General features: G+C 39.7%; 1 protein-coding gene across 3 annotated transcripts in view; it reads left to right on the top strand.

Moving 5' to 3' along the window:
• The window catches only part of LOC124267003 (transmembrane protein 98-like), a 33,376-nt gene extending 7,136 nt beyond the window's left edge, over positions 1-26,240 (top strand). For 2 of the 3 annotated variants that reach the window (XM_046701846.1, XM_046701845.1), the window contains exons 2-7: positions 3,816-3,883; positions 4,817-4,985; positions 5,730-5,861; positions 9,597-9,806; positions 17,461-17,581; positions 25,619-26,240. In XM_046701846.1, the coding sequence (XP_046557802.1) occupies positions 4,849-4,985; positions 5,730-5,861; positions 9,597-9,806; positions 17,461-17,581; positions 25,619-25,765 (747 nt within the window). In that variant the 5' untranslated portion in view covers positions 3,816-3,883; positions 4,817-4,848 and the 3' untranslated portion in view covers positions 25,766-26,240. Of the gene's footprint in view, positions 1-3,815; positions 3,884-4,816; positions 4,986-5,729; positions 5,862-9,596; positions 9,807-17,460; positions 17,582-20,893; positions 20,931-25,618 lie in introns of all 3 variants that reach the window. The other variant, XM_046701847.1, reaches the window with a different exon arrangement.
• The last annotated feature ends 1,402 nt before the right edge of the window (positions 26,241-27,642 follow it).

The following is a 27,642-nucleotide window of genomic DNA, read 5'->3' as shown; positions in this document are numbered from 1 at the left end:
GATCAATTCTAACCCATTGTTAGGTGCAGGATATTCATTTGGAAAACAGCTAATGCACCCAGTTAGTTTTGATGATTGTTCTTTTAGGATCATTAAGGCATTCCCAATAGCGCATAACTGTCCGATAACACTGGAAATATCATTTAAACAAGTGCATACTGAAGTATGTAATTGAAACATATATGTTTGCAGTATATCTCGATTTAAATCTATTTTATTAATTTTAGTCACAATTTCAATCAATATTTCCAGATTATTTGAGCATAATTCTTTCTGAAGCATTTACAAAGGTATAGATAAGCTTCGTATCTGCGTAAATTATGCAAATATTTAAGTGAAAATTTAATTCCTATTATGTCTTGCATACAAGTACGCTTGAATTTTTGTAAATACTCGATAAGTTTGATCTTACATGCGTACACATAAAAATGTCAAATCTTAGCATGCGTACTGTAGCATCCAGCAAACCTACCAGAATTTGAAGTAAGCAGACCCATGCGCTACAGATAGAGGTTAGTTAAAATAACTGAGGTATGTTGTGAGGTTCCATTTCAGCACATGAACTTGGCAACTTGCAGTCTTTCTTATCTTTTCTCTCATACAGATCAAATATAAATAATACACATGTAAACCAACATTTAATCTTTATTCTATTTTCACAAATAATGGGAAATGGCAAAATACCCAATTGAGTTTGAGGGAGGAGAGTATAATTTATTTGGTTACTCAAAGGAAAATCAGGATACCCAATTGAGATGAACACAAGCGAGTACACAACTCAATGACCCAAAAAGTTATCTGTAGCTCTGATTTACCATGGTTACATTATTCTTTTCCAAAATGCATGTTGTATATGTAGTTGTTGCTAGGTTATTCTTGGCATATCTACCCATTACCATGGTTACAGAATGCCTCAACTCCAGGCATCAATATCAGCTGTGATAAGGCAACCAATTTGCACACAGAAGCATTACAAATCCCTCAGACAATTATTAAACTTTATCATCATCCTGATGATTGCATCGACAATATCCACATTTTGTGAGGCCTATTCAGTGTCAATAAAGAGTGAAATGTTCACCGGATATTTATATTCTCAAACGCTAACCAAGCATATCCCTGTGATGACATTAAAAACTCTACTAAAATAATTCCAAATTGACACTGTCTCTTCATAACTAGTTAATGGTGCATGGTGGGAAGCTTGTCTCCTAACACCATCCATTTCATCACGTGTTGTGTTGGAGCTTGCACTAACAAACATTTAAAATGGAATTGAAATTGATTTTAAATATTATTTAATAAATGTTCCACTATAACTTTTCAGAATAAACACCAGAGAGTGATTAAAGTCCCACATTTACAAGTTTTTAGAATGAGTTGTCGCAAAAAGTAATTTGTCGGCGCATTATAAAGACTATTGAGCATAAACCGTGCTGAATGGGAGCGAGAGAAAGCATATTGACTGTTTGCTTTATCCATGCTAAAACAAACATGGCCGGATTAGGCTTTATTTGACACTCACTCAGCCCTGCGATTGTTGGCCAATGTTTGCTTCTATAATTAGCCGGAGGAATGTCTTGTTCCTGACGGCCGTGGTGACAGGCCGATGGTCAGCATCACAAGATGCAAAGTAGGTGCACTTCGACTGTAATCGCGTAGCTTTAATACCGAGTATCACGTGGTTGAAGATGCTGATGTAGCATTACCAAGCCCTGTATTAAAGGTACACATGTAAATATTTTGACGGCATGCTTTTAACAGGACTCTGTAAATGGTGTTTGGTTTACCCCTTGGAGGAGGAATTCATGTTGGTAGATGGTTGTCATTGTTGTATTGGTGGATTTTGTTATGGTGAGGGATGTGTTGGTTTGCTTTAATGTTGGGATGATCTTCAGATTCCGATGATCCAAACAGACACGTTTATGAAGTTTGTCAAAATTGTTTTTTTCACAACACGCCTCATGCATACATATTTTTATCACTTTGAGGCAGTCTTAGCCTGTTAACATGTTGTACTAAGTTGGGTTGTTTGAAGTAGTAGTAGTAGTAGTAGTAGTAGTAGTAGTAGTAGTAGTAGTAGTAGTAGTAGTAGTAGGTACAGAGGTACAGATAAGCTGTATATCTGCATAAATCACACAAATATTTATGTGAAAACTCAATTCGTATTAAGTCTGTTGGGTACAAGTACACTTGATTTTTTTGTAAATACTCAATACATTTGATCTTGCATGTGTACACACACAAGTGTCAAATCTTAGCTTGCGTACCGGTGGATAGATAAAGTAACAAAGGTATACTGAGAGGCTCTATTTCAGCACATGAACTTGGCAACTTGCAGTATTTCTTATCGTTTCTCATGTTACAGATCAAACATGGGTAACAAGCACGTTAACGAACATTTAAACTTATTATATTTTTACAATTTATGGAAAATGGCAAAATACCCAATTGAGTTTAGGTGAGGTGGATACAATTTATTTGGTTACTCAAAGGAAAATTAGGATACCCAATTGAGATGAACACAAGCGAGTACATAACTCAATGACCCAAAAAGTTATCTGTAGCTCTGAGATAGTTTTTTGATTGTTAGTAGTAGCTGAGTTTGGCTTTACGTTGCATCAGCATTATTTCAGCCATATATGCATTTATACACAAGTCTGCATTTTAAATACAAAGTCCAAATGAGTTTTATGTTTAAAGAAATATATATTCATTACATGTTTAGTAGTAGTAGTAGTAGTAGTAGTAGTAGTAGTAGTAGTAGTATAGTGTCGTAGTAGTAGTATCGTGGTCAGTTTCATGATGATGCAAATAAGTTGAAAGATTTCTTTTCTCAGAAGACATGAAGAATGTCCTTTCACTTCAGTAATGATGAGACTTGAGTAATTCCTTACCCAAGCTGAATTTACTCACAGACCCTGTCCTGATTCTTTCATATCTCAGTCTTAATGTTTGCCCCGTACCTTGCTTCTGATTCCAATCCCTGCCCGACCCAACTCACATACACATCTCTCAACTCTGACCCATCCATATCTTGTATATAACATGGATATCAGGTCGCTTTGAGTGATCATCGTGATCAGGGTCCTATTGGTCAGTTTTTGAGATTTCCAAAATATCTGCACCAATATCATCTTTACTGACCCATTTTACCAAGGTCTGTATAACACTGTTACCAGGGCTCCAGATACTTTTTCCACATCAGGAGTACGTACTCCTTATTTTTTCAATATATGAGTACTGGAAAACAATAAGAGTACATTTAGAGTACTGAATGGAATTTAATGGTGTATCATTAAACTTGTGCTTCGTTTCATATATGCATGACAGCATTGCTATTCTGGTGTAAACGGTCAATAAACAATTAAACAATACTTTTTCAGATAAATATATCTGTAAATGATTTTAAGACCGTACACAATTGCTGTGGTGCGTATCTGCTATGTTTTCTAAATTATTTCCTACCGTATTGTGTATATTTTTTATCCGTACCTACGGCGATATGGCCCTTATCTGGAGCCCTGCTGTTACCATGCCATTAGTAATCCTCCAAAGTGGAACCTCAAATCATTTGGCCACAAGTCTTACCAGAACATGGCATCGGTCAATTGGAATTCTCTCCCTGATGAACTTATGCTGTCTCCAACCCGTGAAAACTTTAAATCTCCTCAAAACCTTTCTCTACAAAAAGTTCAATGGACTTCAATAATGCTTTATCGATTGTTAGTGCTATGAGCGTACCTAGTGTGGAGTTTGGTGCTATATAAATGGACACATTATTATTACTCTTCTTACATGGGACACTTTTTCAGGCCCCTCTGGACTTGGAAGATGTGATTGTGAGCAGGTGCTCCTGGACAGAATGAAGACGTATAATTAGGTGAGACAAGCACCTTGTTTACCCTGTGTTAGCAGGATGTGTTTATATTGACACCAGGGGACAAGGGCGCAGGGCTAAACTAGGTTGTACTGGGCATTCTAGGGGAAACACAGACTTCCACTTAGTCTCTGAAAATATATAGAGAAATAAATAACTATTTAAACTTGCTTCATGACGGTTTTGAATTAGATACTGTTAGTTGTATGAAGTTATTTGTACAAAGTAGAAGTTTGTATTAGAATTGGTCTTCAGCAACCCATGCTTGTCATAAGAGGTAACTAACGGGATCGGGTGGTCAGGCTCACTGACTTGGTTGACACATGCCATTGTATCACAATTGCATAGAACGATGCTCATGCTGTTGATCACTGGATTGTCTGTTTATTTAGAGACCACCGCCACATAGCTAGAATATGGATGAGTGGTATTAAAACCCAAAAAGAGCTGTTATGTGGTACAAAAACCTCACATTGTATTGTGGCTGCCCAAACTGAAAAAAATTGTTTCAGATGAAATAGACCCATATCACCAGGAGTGGAAATAACTTTAAAATTGCTAGTGTACTCCGGTACAGTGGCACATGTAAAATCACTTGCCCTGATAATTTTCCACTATACCGGCTGTTTTCTTGTTGATTTTTTAAATAAACAACACAATTAATATTGGAAAGTCAACTGGACACCGGTACAGTGTGATATCCAAATTTGCTTCCTCGACAGAAAAAAACACTGGACTCGGGCGTCGGGCAATGGGTTATTTCCACTCCTGATGACAAATATGGGTCTGTTCTGTAGGTAGTTTTTGTTTAATCTTTGTTTATTATGTTTACAAACACGACTTGTGCAGCACGTTAAAGACTTGATAGTCGATTTTATGGGAAACATGTCCAATGAGATGTTATTTGAAACTGGGTAAACCCCATATGTGTTTCAGATTCCCAGATCAACCCTTCGTGTGGTAGCAACATGGAGATTGTGGTTGTGGTGGCTATCAGTATTCTTGCCACGATATTTCTTGCCTCTCTCGCGGCGCTAGTATTTGTATGCCGGCAGAGATATTGTCGCAAGGTGGACCTCATCACAGCTCAGCACAAGGACACAAGGTAAGATGCCACGTGTTTTGACATTTTCTGATCCTTGACAATTATGTTAAGAGATTTTATCATATAATGACTAGTGATATCGATGCGATGAATTGGTCCCATAAGCTTGATATCACTTTCATATAATTATGCAAATGAGGTCGCCCAGCAGGATCTACTTTCAAGTTCAGGGTCGGTGGGGTGGCCTAGTGGTTAAAACGTTCACGCGTCACACCAAAGGCTTGAACAATGTGTGAAGTACATTTCTGGTGTCCCCCACTGTGATATTGCTGGAATATTGCTAAAAGCAGCGTAAAACCCAACTCACTCACTTTCAAGCTCAATGCATCAATGAAATGTCTTCTTGTTTGAAGAACTAATGTCTAACAACCCGAAATACCTAGATAGGGGTGTCTGAATGTGTCACAGTGTATTAATAGATGAACGTGGCTGCACGTCATTTAGCTCTGAATGATAAATATAGTCATTCACTCAAACGTTGTATTCATACTCAGGGCCTGTAAATATCCAGGTTAAATTTGTCTTCCGCAACCAAAATTAGTTCATGCATCAGCTGGTGCAACATTTAGTGAAAGTGTCCTCACAAATTTACATGAGAGGATTTTATTGGACTGAACGATCTGATTTTAATGAAATTGGATGTGCAGGTGCATCAGACAAACAATGATACCTTTTATAATTTTCTTTAAATATTATGTTAAAATTATGTTAAGCATCACAGTCCTTATACTCCTGTTTTGTCAGGCCTGATGTGCAGCTCATCACATCCGACTCGGGTCCACAGACAATGACTGGCGTGGAGCTGGACGATGTCCAGATAACCAACCCCAAGATAGAAGAGATCCTCAAGGATGAGCGATGGGTGGATGATGCCACGTAAGTCACATATACTCTTTAGCTCCTTGTAGTCACAAGCCCGTGAAGGTCCGGGTTAGAATTGATTTTCACAATAACCCATGCTTGTCGTAAGAGGCAACTAATGGGATCGGATGGTCAGGCTCGTTAACTTGATGCTCATGCTGTTGATTGCTGTTGATTGTGTGGTTCTGACTTGATTATTTACAGACTGCCGTCAAATAGCTGAAATATTGCCAAGTGCAACAATAAACAATAAACAAACATCTTTGCGAGGCATTTTAGAAGTTGTATAGGTGAAGGGAAACCAAGTTTTATGGATAGTCAACTTCTATATTGCAATTAGTGGCGAAGTTTCGGTGAAGGTACTAACACCATTATCAAGCTGTTACTTGGTCAGTTTCTGTTACTATTCACGTTTTACATCAGTATAACTTGTAATGAAGTGCAGGGCTTGAAAAATTCAAAAATCTGCACTCGCCCTGCAGGGCAAGTAATATGAACTTTCCACTCGTCCTTCTAAACTTGTACTTGCCCTATAGATCATGCAACATAATGAATGTAAATTTAAATTATTTTATTTCAAAATGTTTGCTTGTAATAAATCTATAACAAACATTACTTACTTTGTTTGCTAATTTGTTCACCATTTAAGATAGCTGAATTTCAAAGAAAAAGAAAAATGTTACTTCCCTTGGCTTTGTAAGACGATACGCAGTTAGATTGGAAATATTTGAGAAAACTAGCGTTCAAATCAACGTAATGGATATTGTAAACCCAACAAAGCATGAATTAGCGAACTATCTTACCTTGTTGAAGATAACAATGACACTTGGCAAAAGCGTTTGATAAATGTCAGGATTTTTAAAACATTAGATTAAATTAAAATTTCCACCTCGTCTGTTTAACTCTTTCAATGCCAGTGAACAAGAGGCATTGACTGCCATGACACTGAGTTCCCAGAGACTCTGAGATCATAGATGAAGCCTGTGTTTATAAAGGAAAATATCAGCTTGTAAATCATTACTGTTACTACATATCATACACCATTTGGAAGGTCTATTCCTCCTGTTTATAAATATGCAATATATATTTTATCATATTGTTCAAATAATAGGACTACAATGTAAATAAGTTAATATTTAATGAAAATGCATGCTTAGACATTTATAATGTCCAGATAAACCACGAAGGAAGCAAAAAATGCGGCGATTTTTTTCCATTTGTAAAATGTCATAATATCCCCTTACCTTTTCTTTTAAATTTTCATTTTACGTAATCGGAAAATTATTAAAAAAAGATTTCTCAAATAATATGTATGGTCGTCTATTTCCCGATATCAGTAGCTTTCTGCTCGGTAACATGATACAACAGCATTAAACACCTCTGTTTTGGAAGGGGGCTGTGGGGTAGCCTAATGGTTAAAGCGTTGGCTCGTCAGGCCGAAGACACGGGTTCGAATCCCCACATGGGTACAATGTGTGAAGCCCATTTCTGGTGTCCCCACCGTGATGTTGCTGGAATATTGCTAAAAGCGGCGTAAAACCAAAATCAGTCAGTCAGTCAGCTGTTTTGGAAGCTTAGTACGAATAACGTGAGGCAATTCGTTTGATGGTGGGTATTGTTCGAAAGCTCTGAACATCAACACTATCACTATACCCTTGCCAAGAGTATTTCACAGTTGTAAGAAGCGATTTTATTGGATAAAGATTGGTTTCTAATGACCCTTTTCTGTCGCAGTCTGCTATGAGGATCATGATTGGACAAAATTATGCATGTGACCTAAGGCAGCTAATCATATTGCAACAATGGACACTGTCCTCGTAAACGAAAACTTTTAACGTCAGACGAACGTTTTGGGTAAAATCATGCTACAGTCGTGCCCGTTTATCCGAACCTCAGATATCCGGAAAACTCGCCTTCCGAACGAAAATTCATTAAAACGAATTCGCAATGTTGTAAAACTACTCACTTAACCGAAATCCGGTTTCCGTAACCGAATGGTCATTTTCACATACCAAATGCTAAATCATATGCATTTTTTTCTCGTATATCCGGATGGCTGAGCACCTGTCAGTATGTTTACACCGCGCATTTTACCGAGTGGCCTTGCGTGCCCTAACATGAAACAAGGGTTACAAGCCGGCATTCTTTGAAGGGTGAGAGGATTAACTGCCCTTAATTAGCAAGGTGACACTGAGTTAATCTTGAGGCCTGTCAATTGTTATTGGCAAGGCTAGACGTCCCCGTTGTTTACTCACGGAAGAGATGAAAAACACATCAGTCTTATGTTCCGAATTCTGACGATCTGACGATCTGACGAATTGACTTCTACTGTATATGAAGCTCTTTGTGATTTCAAACAAGCCGGGTTGTTGTGAATGAGATGATTGAGTGTTAAGTGACTATTCGCTTCATGATGTACTGGTAAATAAAATCTTAATGAATAAATCAAATACTGCTGTATTATTTCTTTCCGAGTCGTTTCATGGTAATCTGTTTTGTATCAAACCATCTGTCATGTGACCAATTTCCATTGCGGCCACAACACACATTGCTGTTTTCGCTAATTCGTCGATGGGATTTGGCTCATTATTTAATTATGTTTTGGGAAATCCATTACAGCGACAGTTAAGTATGATTCTTTATGCTACTATCAGTCATTTTAAGATTCCCGTAGATTTCTATCTTCAAAAGCGCGAAAATAAAACCTGCGCGAAATATAATCGTTTACAGTATTTGTTATTTCTTGATCAATCAATCAATAAAGAATACGTCTGAGGCTTATTATGTTCGTTTGTTTGTCTGTCTTTTTCCATATGGTCCTCGGTTCAGATATCCGAAAATTTGTTTATCCGAACAATTTCAAGAAAAACACAAGTGTTCGGATAAACGGGGCACGACTGTATTCTGAACGTGTGACGCAAAACATCACCACCTATACGTATATTATGGAATTTAGTGGACGTATCGTGCTGTGCTAGGCTATGACCTGTGACAAAAATGCTTCAGGCATATATTTTAGCATTAAACATTGTGTCCACGCGCGAAGTTCGAGGCAACGAAAGCCGAGATGTCACTTGAATTATCAATAATTACATTACACGATCGCACAAGAAAGATGGAAATAGTAAGTTATAATGTAAGTTTGACAACTTTTATGAGTACTGTTATTGATTTTTATTCGTCAGTTTATTCAATTTGTTTAATTATTATCTCGAAACATCGTTACGTTGATTATGATCGGTAATAACAAGCAGGGAATTCCCAATTTTCTAGCTGATTCGACAACAATCATGTTGTGAAGATTTTTCTCATTGGTCAGTTTATTAATTATAGCCAATCAGGATATTAATTATAGCCAAACTGTTAGAAAAGGATACCAAACGAACTTCAAGACTTAAACTTTGCGGTTAGTTTTCGGGGAATTTGAAAATACTGATAATCGGGAATGACGATGTTAAAACTAACTTATCATTTTGAAAAATAGTTAGGTCAGAAAACATACTCGTCCTCTAGGACGAGCAAATTATGTTTTTCACTTGCCTGAAACAAATTTTACTCGTCAATACGAGCGAACAAGTGGAATTTTCGAGCCCTGAAGTGAATAGTATGTATTGCAATACTGGAGTTGTAAATCGATGTATTGTGTAATGAGCCTCAACATGATACAACAGTGTATTGCTGTGTTGTTCAGCCACTACTTTTAAGGCAGGTTCTTCATTGAAGTTTTTCCTGTTTTCGTGTTGTTTTCAGTGGACTGGTGCCTCACTGTATATCTATACTGAAGACTTGCCACCAGCTGACTGAGAAACTCGTTGGCATGACCATGGGCAATGCTCAGAATATCAGGACACAGGAAACTCTCACCGATATTGTTGCCATCGCCAAAAGAATAAGTCCAAGAGTTGATGAGGTGGTGAAATCCATGTACCCCCCTCTAGACCCTCGACTACTGGAGGCCAGGTGAGTCAAGTTTTTGTCAATCATCTGGATAGTCAGTTACTGGAGGTCAGGGCCCTTATTCTCGAAACGTTCGTAGCCCTAAGAATTCTTAACTTTGATCGTAGCCAATGTGATAAGAAAGGGGTTAAGAAGTTTGTAGGGCTACGAACATTTGGAGAATGGCTAGTCAGGTGAGTAAATTATAATTCTGCCATGACATTTAAGTATGTTTGTTTTTGATTGGCTGTTACAAAAAAATTAGAAGTGAAAAATTTCAATAATCACTTCTGAGAGCGGTTCACTGCGTGTTGTGTCAAAACACTACGCAAGGGTAATCAGTGCATATTTAAAACTCGTTTTATTCATGGTGCATATGTCATGGTAGAATGGAGATAATCCTATTGTGTTTACATTTTGGAAGTGATTATAGTTGGTTGAACGATGCTAAATGTTTAGGAACAGATTATCTCCTAATTATTCTCCACCACAAACTGGAAGGGGGATATTGGTTTGAGTTCTGTCCATCCTTCCGTCCGTCTGTCTGTCTGAGATGATGGGGACAGATTTTCTAAAAAAACATTACAGATAGGGAGACCAAATTTGGTATTTTTAAACTTATCCTATCTCACGACTTGCACCTCTCTCTCTTCATTCGACCATGAGTGGAAACGAATTAAACTTTGCTCCAGGCCTTCCTTGTCCCTGTCCCTGTGCTGTGCATGCCTTCCTGCCTTAGCCATGCTCACTAGGCCGTGACAGCACATGGCATGCGCAGTCCTCACCCACGTGATCACCTTCAGCCCCACCCTACCTGCTCGCCGTTCTAAATCTCCCGTCTCTCCTAACGAAGATTTTATGGACGCTTCGGCTGATTCCTATTTGTCTGAGAATGTTAAAAGGCGTTTGGGACGATTTCCTCGCCTAGCTCCAGTTCTCATGGGCATGCAAGGGTGGTAATGACTGATATTTCCTCTACACAAGACCTGCGATCGACTTCATCGGACCGTTCACAGTCCTCGAAAACTTCTAAATCCAAGCATTCATCATCGAAGTGTGGATCGGCGTGGTTGGAACATAACCGTTCTCCCCTTCGTACGGTTTCATCCCACCGAAACTATTCACCGACACGAGTTGAGTCACCATCTGGTTCGGAGGTTCGAATTTGTTCTTCTACTGCTGGGAAGTGTCGTTCTAGATCTCGTTCACGCTTTAGAGCTCTCGTCCTTCCAATGTACCAGTCCGAACCGATTCACCTCCTCGATTCATTTCACCAATCAGAATTGGGTCTAATGCCAGTGTTGGTTCACTAGAACGGAACCATTCACCTAGCCTTGTCATTGCCAAGGGTCGAACTAGTTCACTCAGCCGAGCCGGCTCACCAGACCGTGATCGAATGGGTTCACCTGACCGAACTGATTCACGTAATCAAATGGGTTCACCTGACCGAACTGATTCACGTAATCGAATGGGTTCACCTGACCGAACTGATTCACGTAATCGAATGGGTTCACCTGACCGAACTGATTCACGTAATCGAATGGGTTCACCTGACCGAACTGATTCACGTGATCGAATGGATTTTCCAGGACGAACCGGTTCACATTCCCAACTCAGTTCACCTAAACATAGGTTTCAGTTCGACTCACCATCTCATAGTCGAATCAATTCACCACAGCGTTTTGATTCACGTAGTCGTTCAGTCTCGCCTGATCGAAGTGGTTGGCCATTTCGATCTGGTTCACCTAGCCGTACGGTGTTTTCGTCAGAGTGATTCTCGTAGTCGGTCTCATTCACCTCAGGTGAATCAGGATATCCCGTCTTGTCAGTCTAGAGCTAGTGAGCACTTGCGGTCAGCACCTTTACGTGATAGTTCCCCTCATTAACATCGTTCTGTGCGGGTGGTTTCACCTGCTAGGCTGCGTTATGGTTCAGTGGATCGGCGTTCACCTTCACTCCATGCCACTTCTACTTTGCCTCGGTCATAGGTTATTGCTGAGTCTTGGAATCCTGCGCTTGATCCAGCGCCGGGTTGAGACACCATGCTTCTTGCTGTTGACCCTAAGTAGCGTAATTTTGCGCACACTGTAACAATATTTACTTCTCGGATCCCCACTCGTCATGTGTGGGTTGTATTGACCTGTGTTCCTGGAGCAAACGTTGTCGGGAATGTGCTCCCTTATCAAGGACGTTTTTAGAGCATGTAGACATGCTTGCTCCCGTTGGCTGGCAGACAGAGCTCGTTACACTTCACCCGAAAAAACCCCGCTTTTAACGACCGGTATTAACTGCTCGTCATCCGGAGATTCCCATGTCGGACGGTGATAATTTTATTGGCGCATCATTAGATGTCTTCTCGTGGTTCCGCCTCATCAAAACGCTCTGTGTTGCCAGCTGACTCACACATCCGATCTACATCCGATCTACATCGACACCACACCGAATCGGTTCACCATACCGAATGGATTCACCAGACCGAACCGTTTCGCCACGGCATATGTGGATTACGACATCGACTCAGTTCACCATAATATTAAGACTGTTTCTTATCGCCGAAACGGTTCACATCATCGATTCAATTCACAGCACCCAAAAGATTCACCTCGGCCGGAACATTTCACCTCGCCTCACTGGTTCATCTGAGCGTTCTAGATCTATTATGATAAGGGTCTTTGGTCCAAGTGAGGGTTCTGGTGAAACCCCTTATCTAACTGGCGTGCTGGTCTGCTTGGGGGAATTAACTCAGCAAAAGAGTCCGAAGTCACAAGAAGCTAACTACAATTTTATTAACAAGAACAAAAATAACATGGGGTGGCCACAGAGAGTCGGTACAACCCTCTGGGCTGAGGGTTAGAGCTGACCTGTGTTGGGAGTCTAAACCCTACTGACGAACAAATGGAGTTGGTGACTATTTATCTAAAATTGAAACAATAAAAAGATTATGATTCGTCGAATGATACAAAAATGGGTGTTCCCTATACTAACCAATGAAATACAGAATATGCGGTATGGGTGTGTCCTACAAATGAAATGACCAGACAGGGAGAGTACTTAATCCTACTAATCCTATTTCAACTGGCACTAATTGTGTTGACACATGTCCTGGAAGCTTCCTAATTAACTGGCACTAATTGTGCTGACATGTTGCTTGGGTGGTTATGGTGTTACAATAGATGGCTTAATGACCCTAATTTAAAGTGTTTGCACAATATGTTTTAATGGAGGTGATGACATGTTTACATTATCAAAGCAGTTCATTAAATCGTCTAGACATTAACCTTTTTCAATAGTATGTCTGTGAGATGAGTTTTACTACTTTTGACTGGAGTCTTTTTCTAAGCTATTACTGATACATGATGAAACTAATATTCTATAATTATATTTTCCTAGTATCTGCATCCTATTATATCGCTTGTAGTGGTTATAATTAATAATGAATTTCCGTATGAATTATTATTCCATGATAGATCTCTCCATCAGCTGAGATCATTTAAACGTTTCGGATTACCGAACCGATCCAGATCACAGTCACGATCCAGATCATAACGCTGATCCAGATCACGGACTGAATCAGATCACGTCAACATTCCGGTTCACCACCCTGAACCGATTTACCAGCCCGATTCGTACCGTTTCACCAGGCCGAAAAGCTCCTTATCGTCGAACCAGTTCACCTGGCCGTTCAAGTTCACTGAATTGTCAGCATTTATCAAACTGTCAGCTTTCATCAATAATCCGTTCCTCGGACCTTGCCAGCAATTGAGCTTATTCATGAATTGGGCGATTCACCACTCGTGTTATTTCCAACACGGCGCATCTTACCAGCCTATCAGAGCCTATGCCAAATGTGTCTGGGATGCCTCCCAAGACACTTAACCCACATCGAACCTCATCTTTGTTTTCATGGTTCGGGCTACGCCAGTCACCTATAAGAGGCAGGAATGGTTTTGGTTGATTTGACAAACATGATCGCATGGTTCGCCGACCACCTACAGCTACCTAGAGCAAGATACCAGATGTTCAATTGTTTGCATTCAACATGAAGGATCGGGACTTGAAGGATCTGTGAGGCGCTGAATTCCTCATTACGAAGTGGCAAGTAAAGCTCGACAATTTGATTTGTTTATCCGGTTTACCTTACGGTTGTGAGGTGCTTAATGTTATTAGTCACATAACTTATCCCACCGTGTACCCCTTTTTCGGATGGTTGTACAGAGGTAGTAGCTATGTGCTTCACCATGCCGAATTGATTTACATGTGATGTCAGTAGCGCAGTCATCTAGAGATATCACGCTCGGCACTTGACGGTCTGACGATCCCAGTTCTCAAGAGTCCTCCGTGACCGGGGCTCATCTCATTCCAGATTTAATCTACCATCCGATCTTCACCTTTGATGAATGATTCGGTTCAACGATTCTACCCTTCGGTGTAGATATCAGTTCTACAACCACCCGATATGGCATAACTAGATACGCTTGCTAGCCAGGAATACTTTACGACGCTCCGATGAGTCTTGTTACTACAGACTACTGGTAACAGCGTGTTTGTGTATCGCTGGGTGCAATTGTTGCAGATGGTTCGTCATCTTCAGCTCCCTTTGTTTTACATGATAAGCAAGTTTCTGGACAGATAACAAATGGGTGAAGTTTTTTCGCATGGTACCAGCAGTGATGTTTTGTCAAATAGCCATCATAGCTCAGCCTGGAATTTATGGGTTGCGACTCGCCCGGTTAACCGAAGACCATGTTGTCCGTTTTTGTCACTCTCGTGTGTAACGTTTGCAAATGGCGGACTACTGTTTGTTTACCGGAATTTTGATGATTAGAGTGACTATGAAGTGCCCTTGCAGACTTGTCTTGGTCCCACGAATCGGATACCAAGTCCAGCCTTTAAATGCTAGTAACAATGAACGCTGCCATTCCCGGTAGGAGTGAATGTGTCGGGATTTTGACAGCCAGTCGAGAGAGACTGCTTATCGAGGGTGACAGACAGAAACACCCGTGAACGGTTTGACTAGTTCAAGCACTGAGTTCAGAGGTCACTGCAGTTATGCAAGGACTGTCACCAGGCAGCGATCTACTACCTTTATCACTCCACCTGGCGCACCATTATTTTGTTCGGCCAACCGAAACGTTCCTGAGGTCACCGATCGTACGAATTTCTACAATTCGTTTACAATGTGAACGTTCCTGTAGATTGACTGACAATCTCCATGCGCCGAACATACTACATTGAGCACTCCGTCAGAACTGACGTAGTTGCTCGACTTTTATCTAACGTTCTTATATCAGGAGATATCTTTTTGTCAGAGGCAAGAGTGGTTAGACCTCTCATTTCCCTCGACCTGCGAGGGCCGTGGGGTAGCCTAGTGGTTAAAGCGTTGGCTTGTCACGCCAAAGACCCCGGTTCGATCCCCACATGGGCACAATGTGTTAAGCCCATTTCTGGTGTCCCCCGCCGTGATGTTGCTGGATTATTGCTAAAAGCGGTGTAAAACTAAACTCAGTCAGTCAGTCCCTTTGACCTGTGAGACGCCTACCTTCACATCCGGATACATCCAGACTATCAGAAGTATCTTCGATTTACTTTCAAGGGGCGTCATTGATACCAATGGAGGGTCCTGCTGTATGGGCATATGTGCGGCCCTGTGGCTTTTTACTCAGATACCCATTCCGATAACAAGCTACCTGCATTGTCGAGGCGTGACATTTGATTCAGTGCAACTCACCACTAGTGCTGGTCCAACCCACACCTTTTCGCCAGTGGCAGAAGTTACTAGGGTGGTTGACGTCGGCACAAGCGCTGACTTACAGGGGCCAGCTGCGGCTTCACCCTCTTCAGATGTTTCTGTGCCCATAATATCGGGGACGACAACCCCAGGGAGTTGATTCGTCTTCCCGCACAACTACATTCAGTCTTTCGTTGGTGGCTCAACAAGTGGAATGTTTGTGTTGGAGTCTCTATGGTGCCCTTCATACTGACTCAACACCTGTTCGTTGACACATCTTTCAAGCTGGGGCGCTCACTTTCTCCATCAAGTGGCCTAGCAGTGGTCATCAGGAGAAAGGGCCCTTCATCACAATGAATTGGAATTGAGCACTGTCATTATCGCCTGTTCGGCACTCAGGGACAACCATCAGCTTCAGCGCATATGATCACCAGTTGCGATCGTTTCTGCTTTGTGTACAATCTGAATAAAATTCTGAATTTTATTTCTGATTTGTGTCTTCGATTCTTCTGGGACTTCAATTACCCTTTCACCCTCCACGGGACGGTATCTGTGGGGGTTGTTTCTAAGCAGGGGCTGGCCCGATACTGCTCGTCAGACCTTGGAAATCGTGGTAATGCGACTGATTACACTCGCTAATGCGACTGATTACACTGAACACCAAGCTCGTCCTTTCACTTTGTGAAGGTAGTGACTGAACACCCACATTGCTCCACGGAGAATCCGGTGAAGTGAGTCCCTGGTAGCGTTCAGCACTTGTGCTTAGTAAGTCAAGTGGATGTTGTGGTACTGAGCGTTAAAAATTGTGAGTTTTCCCTCACACCTTTCAGTAACTTTGTGTAGTTATGGGCCTACTAGTCGTTAGACTTTTATTACGGGGTTTGGAAATGTTGCTTCCTGATTACACTCGTTGTTTTGGAAGGTATAATGAACACCAGCTGTTATCGCGGTCCCTGGGAGCACTTGTGCTAATCTCATGACCCACCTTCCTACCTTTGGTATATGGGCCTGCAAGTCATGAGATTGTTTTGATAAGTTTAAAAACTTTGGAAATTTTAACTATAAATTGTATATTTATATATACTTATCCTATCTCACACGATGAAGTCCCACCCTACCTCCCCACTACTTAGATTACCACCGTTCCGGTTTTGTCCTTTTATGGCTCCAAGATCGAGAATGAGTATGGAAGGTGATCACGTGGGTGAGGACTGCGCATGCCATGTGCTGTCACGGCCTAGTGAGCATGGCTAAGGCAGGAAGGCATGCACAGCACAGGGACAGGGACAAGGAAGGCCTGGAGCAAAGTTTAATTCGTTTCCACTCATGGTCGAATGAAGAGAGAGAGGTGCAAGTCGTGAGATAGGATAAGTATATAAATATACAATTTATAGTTAACATTTCCAAGTTTTTATGTGTTTTCAGGACATGAATGCCTTGATGCAGTTAAAATACAGGAACCAAATAGGAACAGAACACTGTGGTGGGAGATATTGATGACCATGTCTTCTTGTTAACTATGTAGTACCATAACTGATAAACCACCACCATGCAAAATGTAACGTGTCCAAGGAGCTCAAATCAGGAGGGGCGGTGGGGGTAGCCTAGTGGTTAAAGCCTTCGCTTACCACGCCGAAGACCCAGATTTGATTCCCCACATGGGTACAATGTGTGGAGCTCATTTCTGGTGTCCCCTGCCGTGATATTGCTGGAATATTGCTAAAAGCGGAGAAAAACTAAACTCACTCACTCACTGAGATAATGCTCATGATGTTGATCACTGGATTGTCTGGTCAAAATTCAATTTTTCACAGACCGCCGCCATATAGTTGGAATGTTGCTGAGTGTGGCGTTAAACAACAAAAAACAACCATCATCGGCATTAGCAGCATGCAATTTATGCTAAAATTCTTTTGGATGGTAAAATATGTTTGTGTTAATTCATTGCAGATGCACAGCCCTGGTCCTCTCTGTCAGTCATCTTGTTTTAATCACTAAAAATGCCTGCAAGATGTCAGGAGTCCTCGACTGGATTGACCAATCTCTGGCAGATGTGGAAGATCACCTGAGGGTAGGAATCTCTACCATCATCGGCCATCAATATTACAACCCCTATAATATCATGTACCTCTTCCTAATTCAACCCTGGACATTAACATCTGGAGCCAAGATCAGATTTGTACAGACACAGAGACTTAAACTTTTCTTGGCCTTTTGCTTTTGATAAAACACATATGGTTTATGTTGCAAAAAAATTATTTATGGCTTGTTTTTTATTTATTGTTTTATTTATTTATTTTGACATATAACAAAACCACACTCGTTAAATCATGATGTTTGCCTTTGTGGAGAATTGCTGTTTCCTCTCAGTTGGTTCTAGTATTTTCTGGGGTGGCGGGGTAGCCTAGCAGTTAACGCGTTTTCTCCTCACGACGAAGACCCGGGTTCGATTTCCCGCATGGGTACAATGTGTGAAGCCCATTGCTGGTGTCCCCTGCCGTGATGTTGCTGGAATGTTGTTAACGCGACGTAAAAAACATTTCACTCACTCACTCTAGTATTTTCTGCAGAATGTGTGACCCAAGTATTACAATCGTGCTGTTTTGGTGCCACAAAATATAGGCATGTTAAGCTTGTCTGTAAATTCTTGTATCTTTGCACTCAGCAGGTAGAAAGTTGTCAGAGTTTTTCACCTTTCTTCGGATACAAAATTGAATTTGTGATGTTCTGATGTGCAAATCTGACCTTGATCCTATATCATGTATATCTGTCCCTTTTCATGTTTCATAAAACCAACTTTTATCCAACTCTTTTCCCCTTGCTCAGTCACCTGAGCTCATACATAGCTCCACAGGGCTTGATTAGAGCTTTGTTACTTACACTTGTACAGTCCAATATTACAAAGTGCAACCTAGTTATTAGTCTAACTTGCACCAGGTGCAAGTCAACTTTTTAGTGGGTAAACTTCTAAATAAAGCATCTAAATAATTCAATAGCATATTTCTTTTATTACATATTGCAATAAAAGCAGTGCCATTGGAATTTGGCTGGTGCAACTAGGGTTTATATCTTAGGTTGCACCTGGTGCAATTAGGTTAACATCTCAAATCGAGCCCTGCTCCAGATAGATTGATTATTTCTTGACATAAGCCTGAAAACATTATACTCAGCCACCTGTTTGCTTGGATTATAAAGGGACCGAAGGTTACATGAGGTTTGAATAATTGCTGTTATTTTAGTTTCAACTCTAGGTATTTCTATCTTTGAGACGTGACCAGGTCATTCTGCCAGGTTTAGATCCAGATATTATTAATTTGCCAACAACAAAGGGGAAGGCATAATGTGTTTGCTTGAATTTTATTTTCTCAACCATGCTCGGAGATTTTCTACCTAATATGTCTCCCTTTATACCTATGAGATTTTTGGCGATCATTTGATCCACAGAACTTGATCGGAAGAAGCTTGTGTGCATGAAAACTTGAACATTCATGATTGAAATTTGATACTTGATCATGAAATCAGGGACTCATTTGTTGAAGGTCACCAAAGGTCAATTTAAATTTGAGATTCATTCATGAAAAATCCAACAATTTCCCAGTCACTTACAATTGACTCTAAGTAATCTTAACTCAAGCCTATCATGCTTCTTGAAATTGTTTTCACAAAGCATCCTTAGCATATAGTACGTTGTCAGCATTAGGAAAACATCATTCAGTATTACATAAATCATGTGGAAAGATATTTTTCCTGTTTCTGAAACCAGGGTTAGCATATTTAGTGTAAAGAGTTAACGAATAATGTATTTATTTCATTAAATATGATAGATTTAGATTTAGATTTTACCTGGAGCCCTGTAGAGACATGGCAAGATCTGCAGGCCAGTATAAATTAAATTTTACCTTAACTGATAGTTTTATTTGGACAGACTCAGTTTGGAGTAGTGTGAGCAAAGATGACCACTTTGGTTATCAAGACCTTCCTCGTAATGAAATTGAACATAACTATAGAACATAATGAAAGACCATCTAAAAATTTATTTACACTCAGGGGTTCTAAAATCCCATCACCCGACGCCCGGCACAAGACAGTTTTCATTTCGGGCAATCAAATAATGGTATCTTACTTGTCCGTGGGCTACTAGATAATTTCCACTTATGGTTTCAAATTGCAAATAAACTTGGATTTAAATTCATATCTGCTCAAAATGTAGCTATTAAATTTTGCAATGATAATAAAGTAGAGTTATCTTTCTTTGCTATTTATCACTTTTCAATAAATAGTCCAGTAAACATTAACATCAAATACCATGTTGATTCTTCTTTCATAATTACATCATCATAATTATGTCATAAAATCAGGGCAAGTGGAAAATTAGTCAGGACAAGGTCCTTCCTAAAAGTCACTTGCCCTGTGGCAAGTGGCTTTTTAAAAAAGAATTTGAACCCCTGACACTGGCCTTGATGTGCCAAATCTAGAATGTGGTTTGGTGTTGTCATAAAATGACTGGCACCCATCTTACATGTATGAAATGGGACTAGTTTTAGGTAATAAAGAAACGTTTGGTTCGTAGGCGCTGAAATTGGAGAAAAACAATCTCCCTGAGAATATATTATTAATATGTTTTGTGTTGTTATATGTAACCATGTCTAACATGGACATGTACAATGCTAACAGTTGTAAAATGCTAAAAGTTGTTTTTGAGGCATTCTGGCCATGATTTACATCGTCAAAAATCTGTGTTCCAAAATTTGGACTTGTCAGAAGCTCATTGACGAAAGATTCTACCGTGACTTCAGTAAATACTGGATTGTCATTCAGAAGTATATAAACACGTTATATACCTCTGATTTTCCAACACAGTATGTATTTTGTTTAAATCTTGATAACACGGTTATGGTAGAATAGAGATAAACATACTGTGTTGGAAAATCGAAAACATAATGGCTTTAAAAATTCCATATTTCAGAACTTTTTTTTAAATCAGCGCATCATAACCAATTTTTTTATGTTTTAGCCTGACACCAGACCAGTATGTGTTCTTGCTTTTTAGATACAATTTGGCAAAAAGTATTATTAAAAATGCTTTGTTCAGTTCAAAACATGTTTTATTTGAAACATCTTCACTGAAACTAAAGTTAATTTTTACATTTTTCGTACAAAATTTTCAGGAAATGCACCCCATCAGTAAATCGTTTCACGGTTGGTTTTTAAACCCTTTTTTATCACCTTTGTCAGAAAATACTCTGTAAAGCAAGGAAGCAGATAGGTCTGGTGTGATGGTGATGAGATAATGGGTATGGTGATGGTGGTGGTGATGGGGGATGGGATGAAGTTTATATGACCTTAACATGTCAGCCGCTAACATTGCCCGCTTGTTTTGTAGATAATGAAAATCATGGCGAACAATGAACCTGGTGTAGGTTAGTATCACTAACAATGCTAACACCATATTTCCTCAAAATGATGCTCGGACATCAAGAGATGCCACATCAAAACCAAATTTGTGAAAAACAAAGTTGCAAGAGATGCTGTTGAAAAAGTATTAAGGTATTAACTGCCCACATTTAGAATGCATACAATAAAAAGTTTCTCGTTACTCCAAAAGCGTATGAATGGGTCTTCAACTGATAGCAAGATGTCTGATCCTATGTAGCATATATTCTTGGAGCATCAGGGGTGGTTGGGTAGCCTAGTGGTTAAAGCGTTGGCTTGTCACGTCGAAGACCCGGGTTCGAATCCCCACATGGGTACAATGTGTGAAGCCCATTTCTGGTGTCCCCCACCGTGATGTTGCTGGAATATTACTAAAAGCGGCGTAAAACCAAACTCAGTCAGTCTTGGAGCATCAATTAGATGAAATATGGTGTGCTTATGCCACAATGAATTTCTCACATTTATCTTGTGCTTTGTGTTTATAACTGCTTATTTTTGTTTGCCTTCTGTCATCAATGACTGCTATATGTATATATGCTTATTTTTCACCTACCAATAAGCCTGTACTTGATATGACAGAAGTTCTATATGGGCCTCATATCTCACCCATTGTCTGTCATTGTACACTAACTCCTCTGAGACAGACTATTTAAGAATTTGGAAAAATTATCCAAGTTGTCACTCTTTGTGAATTTGTTTCTCTTGCATCATCATTGTAAAGTTTAGTTAATGGGGACAGTGGAGTGGTTTAGTGGTTAAAGCATTCGCTTGTCAGTTCAAAGACTCGAGTTAAAGTCCCCACTTGGGTACAGTGTGTCAAGCCTGTTTCTGGTGTCCCCTGCTGTGATGTTGCTGGAATATTGCTAAAAGCTACATTAAACCATACTCACTTACCTTAATTTTGGTGAGTTATGTCCCTTTGTTTTGTTACACACCTTCAGGTCTCCAGTCAACACAGTTGTACAATATAAACACAGTATGTTGGTGCTCTCAACAAGGGAGAGCTCCACTTTCAAGGTTTATTGAGGGGGTGTATAAGGATATAGCATTGCTTTGATAAAATATTTATCTCGCCCCTCTGCATGGGATATGATTCATGATTATGACCCCGCTCTGATATTGTTGGAATATTGCTAAAAGCAGTGTAAAACCATTCTCACTCACTCATGATTATGAAATGAGGTCATAGATGGTCCAGACGTCTAATGTGCAGCATTTTGCTGTGCAGAGTTGCGTCCCTTGGGCATGCCAGAAACCTGTGCTTGTGGGTTCAAATCCTGGTTCACCCAGTTATGTTTTCTGGTTTGTCAGCACCATGCTGTGAGTTTCACTAAAAGTATAAAACATATGAGGCCTGCATAGCATATTACTCACATATTCAGCTGATGTGCCATGATCATGATGATGCAACAAGAAAACTGTTCACATTAGTACCTGTGGACGATCCAGATTAGAATTGATCTTCAGTAACCCCTGCTTGTCGTATGACACAACTAACAGGATCAGGGTAGTCAGGCTCGCTGACTTGGTTGACACATGTCGATGCTGATGCTGTTGATCACTGGACTGTCTGGTCCAGACTCGATTATTTACAGACTGACGCCAAATAGCTTCAATATTGCTGAGTGCAGCGTAAAACTAACTCACACACTCACTTTTCAAAGTAGCATCAAACCCAACTCACTCACTTAGTCTTTCATGACACAATACATGAATACTAGAACACTTGTACTCAGTGTCTAAAATAGCTTTCGACTGCCTCCGTGGTGTAGTGGTGAGAGCATCCACCCGGAGGGCAGAAGGTGGCGGGTTTAGTCCCCGACCGCGTCATACCCAAAGACGTTAATATTGGTACTTGTTGGTCTCTGCCTGGCTCTCGGCATTAATGGGTACAACAAGGACTGGTGGGCTCGGAGTCAGTATAATGTGTCTGAGTGGGATATTCATGCTTCACTGCGGCATGGTATCTCAGTGGGCTAGCACTATAAAACCAGCTTAAGTCTGGGCTAGTACAAGCAGCTGCACATACACATGCACACGCATGCACGTCGTCATATGAGCGAAATATTCTCAAGCACGACGTTAAACCCAATTTCACTCCACCTGACGTTTTGTTTGTTTGTTATATAATGCCGTACTCAGCAATATTCCAGTTTGTGACGGTGGTCTGTAAATAATCGAGTCTAGACCAGACAATCCAGTGATCAACAGAATGAACATAATTCTACACAATTGGGATACAATGACATTTGACAACCAAGTCTGTGGGCCTGACCACCCGATCCTGTTAGTCGTTTCTAGCAACAAGCAGGGGCTGTTTGGGTAGCCTAGTGGTTAAAGCGTTAGCTTGTCACACCAAAGACCCAGGTTTAATTCCCCTCATGGATACAATGTGTGAAGCCCATTTCTGGTGTCCCCTGTTGTGATATTGCTGGAATATTACTAAAAGCAGCATAAAACCAAACTTACTAACAACAAGTAGCATTTGCTGAAGACCAATTCTAACCCGGATCTTCACAGATCTGACAATTTTGTCTCAGCATTCATCTCAAGTCACATGAGATTGACACTTGCCTTTGTCAAGCTGTAACTGTTAAAGGCATGGAGTGAAATAAATCCAAGAAGAATGACATTTTATTCTCCAGCTTGTATTTACCTGCTCCTTCATTATAGGCTTGTTACCATGGTAACGTTTCTAACTAGCCAGCACACCTGCCTTGTTATTAAGAGTACAAAGTTTCAGACACTGCTTTAAGGGCACTTTATCCTTCATCACAGGAATGTACTAGAAATTTGAAATTTACTTAAAGTAAATATTGTAAAATTGAACAAACAATGTTATCTGACCTTCTGTATATATGTATTTCTGAGCTGTTTTCACACCGGTTGTCCAAGTTAATTGTAATCTTGTAGAGTCAGTGAGTATGGTTTTACACAGCTTTAAGCAATATTCCACCAGAAATGGGCTTCAGAAATTGTACCCATGTGGGGAATTGAACCAGTGTCTTCAGATTGACGAGTGAACGCTTTAACCACTAGGCTTCCCTACCGCCCCTAATCTTGTAGAATGTACATCAATCATGCAAAACAGTGCACAGTGTGACAAGCCCACAAAATAATGATGGTCTTGTTGTAACCTGACCCTTCTGCATGTTGTACCTAGTGATCTCGCCTTTGTCAGATTAAGCAAAAAGCTGATTCACTAGAAACACTTACTTCCTTGTTGCATGATATTGAGGTCGTCACGACCATCCTATTTTTGTCTTTCACATTACAAAGAAAACAACCCCAACTTTAGGCGTTATATTTGTGGGCTGATGGATTCCACAACAGAAGTGAAACTTTAAAAAGTGATTTAGCAGCATGTTTTTATTCCACTGCATATTCTGTGTATTTTGCAACAGCATATTGAGATGGAGTTTTAAAACACCAATCCTGCGCTCCCAAAATTTAAATGTTTTATTTTGTATCACCTGATCATCAACAGACATTCCTTTAACAAAGTCTTCCATTATAGTGAGTTAATATTTAACGTCACATTGGCAATATTTCAGCCATACTGTGATCTTGCATTAGAAGACATGTTAATGCTTGTGTTTGAGGTTTTAGAATTTCAGTCTGTATCCTTCTCACCTTAGTAATTGCTTTGGGCTCAAAGACAATTATGGAAGAAGATAGCTTTTTAACAAAATGCATCAGGTTATTTTTTTTTGGTCAGATATTGAGCAATAGAGAACAAACCTTTTTCAAATGCTTATCAAGCTTTCAAAAAATTGAAAATTATTGCAAAGCAATAATATTCCCTTTCCAATGTGCTTTTTTCTCTAAGTAGTCTATTCCCAAGAAAATGTGGACTGTCTAATTTGACTGTTTCAGTAAGAGTTGCTAAAAAAGATTACCTGCATATTCTTTCTGAAATTTGTCAGAGAGCGTTAAATATGGAATGTGTGATACGTTTCTTATAAAACTTTAACATTTTAGGAATATTATATTACATAGGTATACTTTATTACCCATTGAAAGGGCGGTGGGGTAGCCTAGTGGTTAAAGCATTGGCTCGTCACGCCGAAGACCCGGGTTCGATTCCCCACATGGGCACAATGTGTTAAGCCCATTTCTGGTGTCCCCTGTTGTGATGTTGCTGGAATATTGCTAAAAGCGGTGTAAAACTAAACTCAGTCAGTCAGTCAGTACCCATTGAAAATTGTCAGCACATTGTTGTCAAAATCATTGAAATGGTCACATAAACGTGCTAAAAGTATGTTGACAAACTTGAGAAGGATTTGCTGCCGGTCAATAGAAATGTATTCCATTGGTCAAGGCCAAGATCAGAAAAGGCATTTGTGACCTTCATATTAGGTCAAGGTCACAGCAAATGTCCTCTTTTTTGTTTCATTTGTGCTGGCTTGTTTTGGTTTTTTTTATAGATATTTGTTGAATGTGCATGTGCAAAACGTTTTGCAAATGATGACCATGTGTACACTCAGAAGGCATCAGAATATGCACATGGTGATTTACAAGTTGAAAAAAGAAATACCAATCTCTCTGTAAAGGACAGTGGAAAACAAATCATTTTATGTGAAGTTTGTATAATCTTGGCAGATTAACCCATATTCTAATAACTTGGTTATCAAATTTTTCAGCATTTAAGAAGTCGTCTTCTTTTTTTCGCCAGGTCCTACGAGAGGCGAGTCTGAATAATGAGTATTACAACCCCCCTCAGACAGAAGTCACGGTAACAACGCCAGACATCGAGGTACAGATGCCTCAGCCTGAGATTGTCATGCAAGCAATATCGTCCAACAGCTCGTCTCAAGTGTGAACATGTCAGATAATTGTATGAAAGAAATGTTTAATTTTAGTACTGCTGTAATCATGAAAAACAAATGGTTGTCTTTGCGAAGGTCAGAAGTGATGAATGTCGATAGCTGCAGCATGGAGAGTGACTACCATCTAGGGAAGACGAAAGGTCTTCATGCATGGGGAAAACGACATTACTTTTTGCCCCTGCCTTTAGGATTGTTTATTATGTGACTTTTATTATGTTGAAGGCCTTATTCTGTGACTTTTATCAATGGTCATCTCCCTATGTTTAATATTGAAATCTTCCTCACACCAGAAACCATATAATAAAATTATATCTTTATTATGTTTCATTCTATGGTTTCTGATCACATGTGGTTGCCAAGTCGGCATATATTTTGTTTCATGTTTTAAATATTTTTGTGACAGTGTAATACAGGGATGGCAATTTTCCGCTGATCCGTGGATTTCCGCTGATTTTATTTCAAATTGTTCAATTGTGAATCGTCTAAATCCATTCAGAAACCCCCAACTCAATGACACAATATTAATTTTTTAGCTGAAAATAGATTTTCCTGTTGCCATCCCTGGTAATAAGATGTTTGCTGGTTATAAGATGTTAAGACACCTGAGTTATGGGCTATCCTTAACTTGTTTTGAGCAGTATATGGCAGGATTGTGTGAAGGTCGGTCATGGACATGGGAGTTTATAACCTTACACTGCTGAACAATTGTACTGGGTTCAAAAAATATATTTTAGAACTTCTCTCAAAGAAGTTGTTTAATGGCAAGTGACTTGTAGATGTACTGGACTTTATCAAGTTCATGAACAAGAATTGAACAAAATGGCCACCTGATTTACATCATCATACAAAGTAATGAGAGAACATTGATTGGTTGAATTTCAAATTTGTCAAATTCCTCATATGATGACTTTGGAATATGTAAACACACGTCTCCAGAAAATAGTGTCTTTCAGTTTCTGCCAAGAACAGACACAACTGACACAAGAAACAGCATATTTGTGGAGGTAGAGTGTTATTCATGAGGTCTGTTATTATGATGGCCAGTCCTTGTATAATAATGATCATGAACATTTTGTCTTGACTTCTGGTTTTCAGATGGTGATTACTTGAGAGTATATTTGATTATGGTTGTTTATATTTGAACAAAAGGTTTTTACAGTTTTATAATGGTAGCATCTCATTAACTCATTGTTGTGTGATATTTTTAGGAAAACAAAGCGTGAGTTGGACCTGATAACCGAAACTTTGACTACCGTATTTGACATAGTGTTTGACATGTATCGATGACTATCAGAGAGTACCCATTCCACATCATTTTAGCCAGATTAAACATTTAAATACATAATAACAATATTTGAATAGACAAAAACAACAGCTAGTCAGTATGTTTGAAACTTATGGAGTTTGTTTGATACAGTGGAAGTACATCAGCATCTACAATGTCAGTGTAGAGTTCACTGACTCCTTTCATGAAGCAACCTTTATGAAGGTTAACCTTAACTCCCCATCTTTAACGCTGCACTAAGGTTACTATTTAAGTGACTTACGATCACCTTAGTACTTTGTGAAAGGAGGCCCAGATTAATAGTTTCTTGCAAATTATTTTTAGTTTTAACAATTCCAAAATGTCACGCTAAATATATGTTTTATGTATATGGTACATTTTCAACTTCCCAAGTTTGATATACAGGTGGTTGTTACACAGAAATATTGCTGAAAAGGTCATGTCACTCCGTGAAGACAGCTTGTTGGATGTTAGATATTGGGCAGGTGGGCATTATAAGTTGTTCACTGGTCACGAGGGGGGCATGGGTTGATGTACCCTCGATGTTTGTTTATGTTCCCTGAGCCCGAAGGGCCCCGAGGGACC

This window comes from Haliotis rubra, unplaced genomic scaffold (genome assembly GCF_003918875.1).
Source record: "Haliotis rubra isolate DU_JTF1 unplaced genomic scaffold, ASM391887v1 Scf1294, whole genome shotgun sequence".
In the NCBI taxonomy this organism is placed as follows: domain Eukaryota; kingdom Metazoa; phylum Mollusca; class Gastropoda; order Lepetellida; family Haliotidae; genus Haliotis; species Haliotis rubra.
The sequence above is the reverse complement of the archived record's forward strand: the minus strand, read 5'-3'. Positions and strand labels throughout refer to the sequence as shown.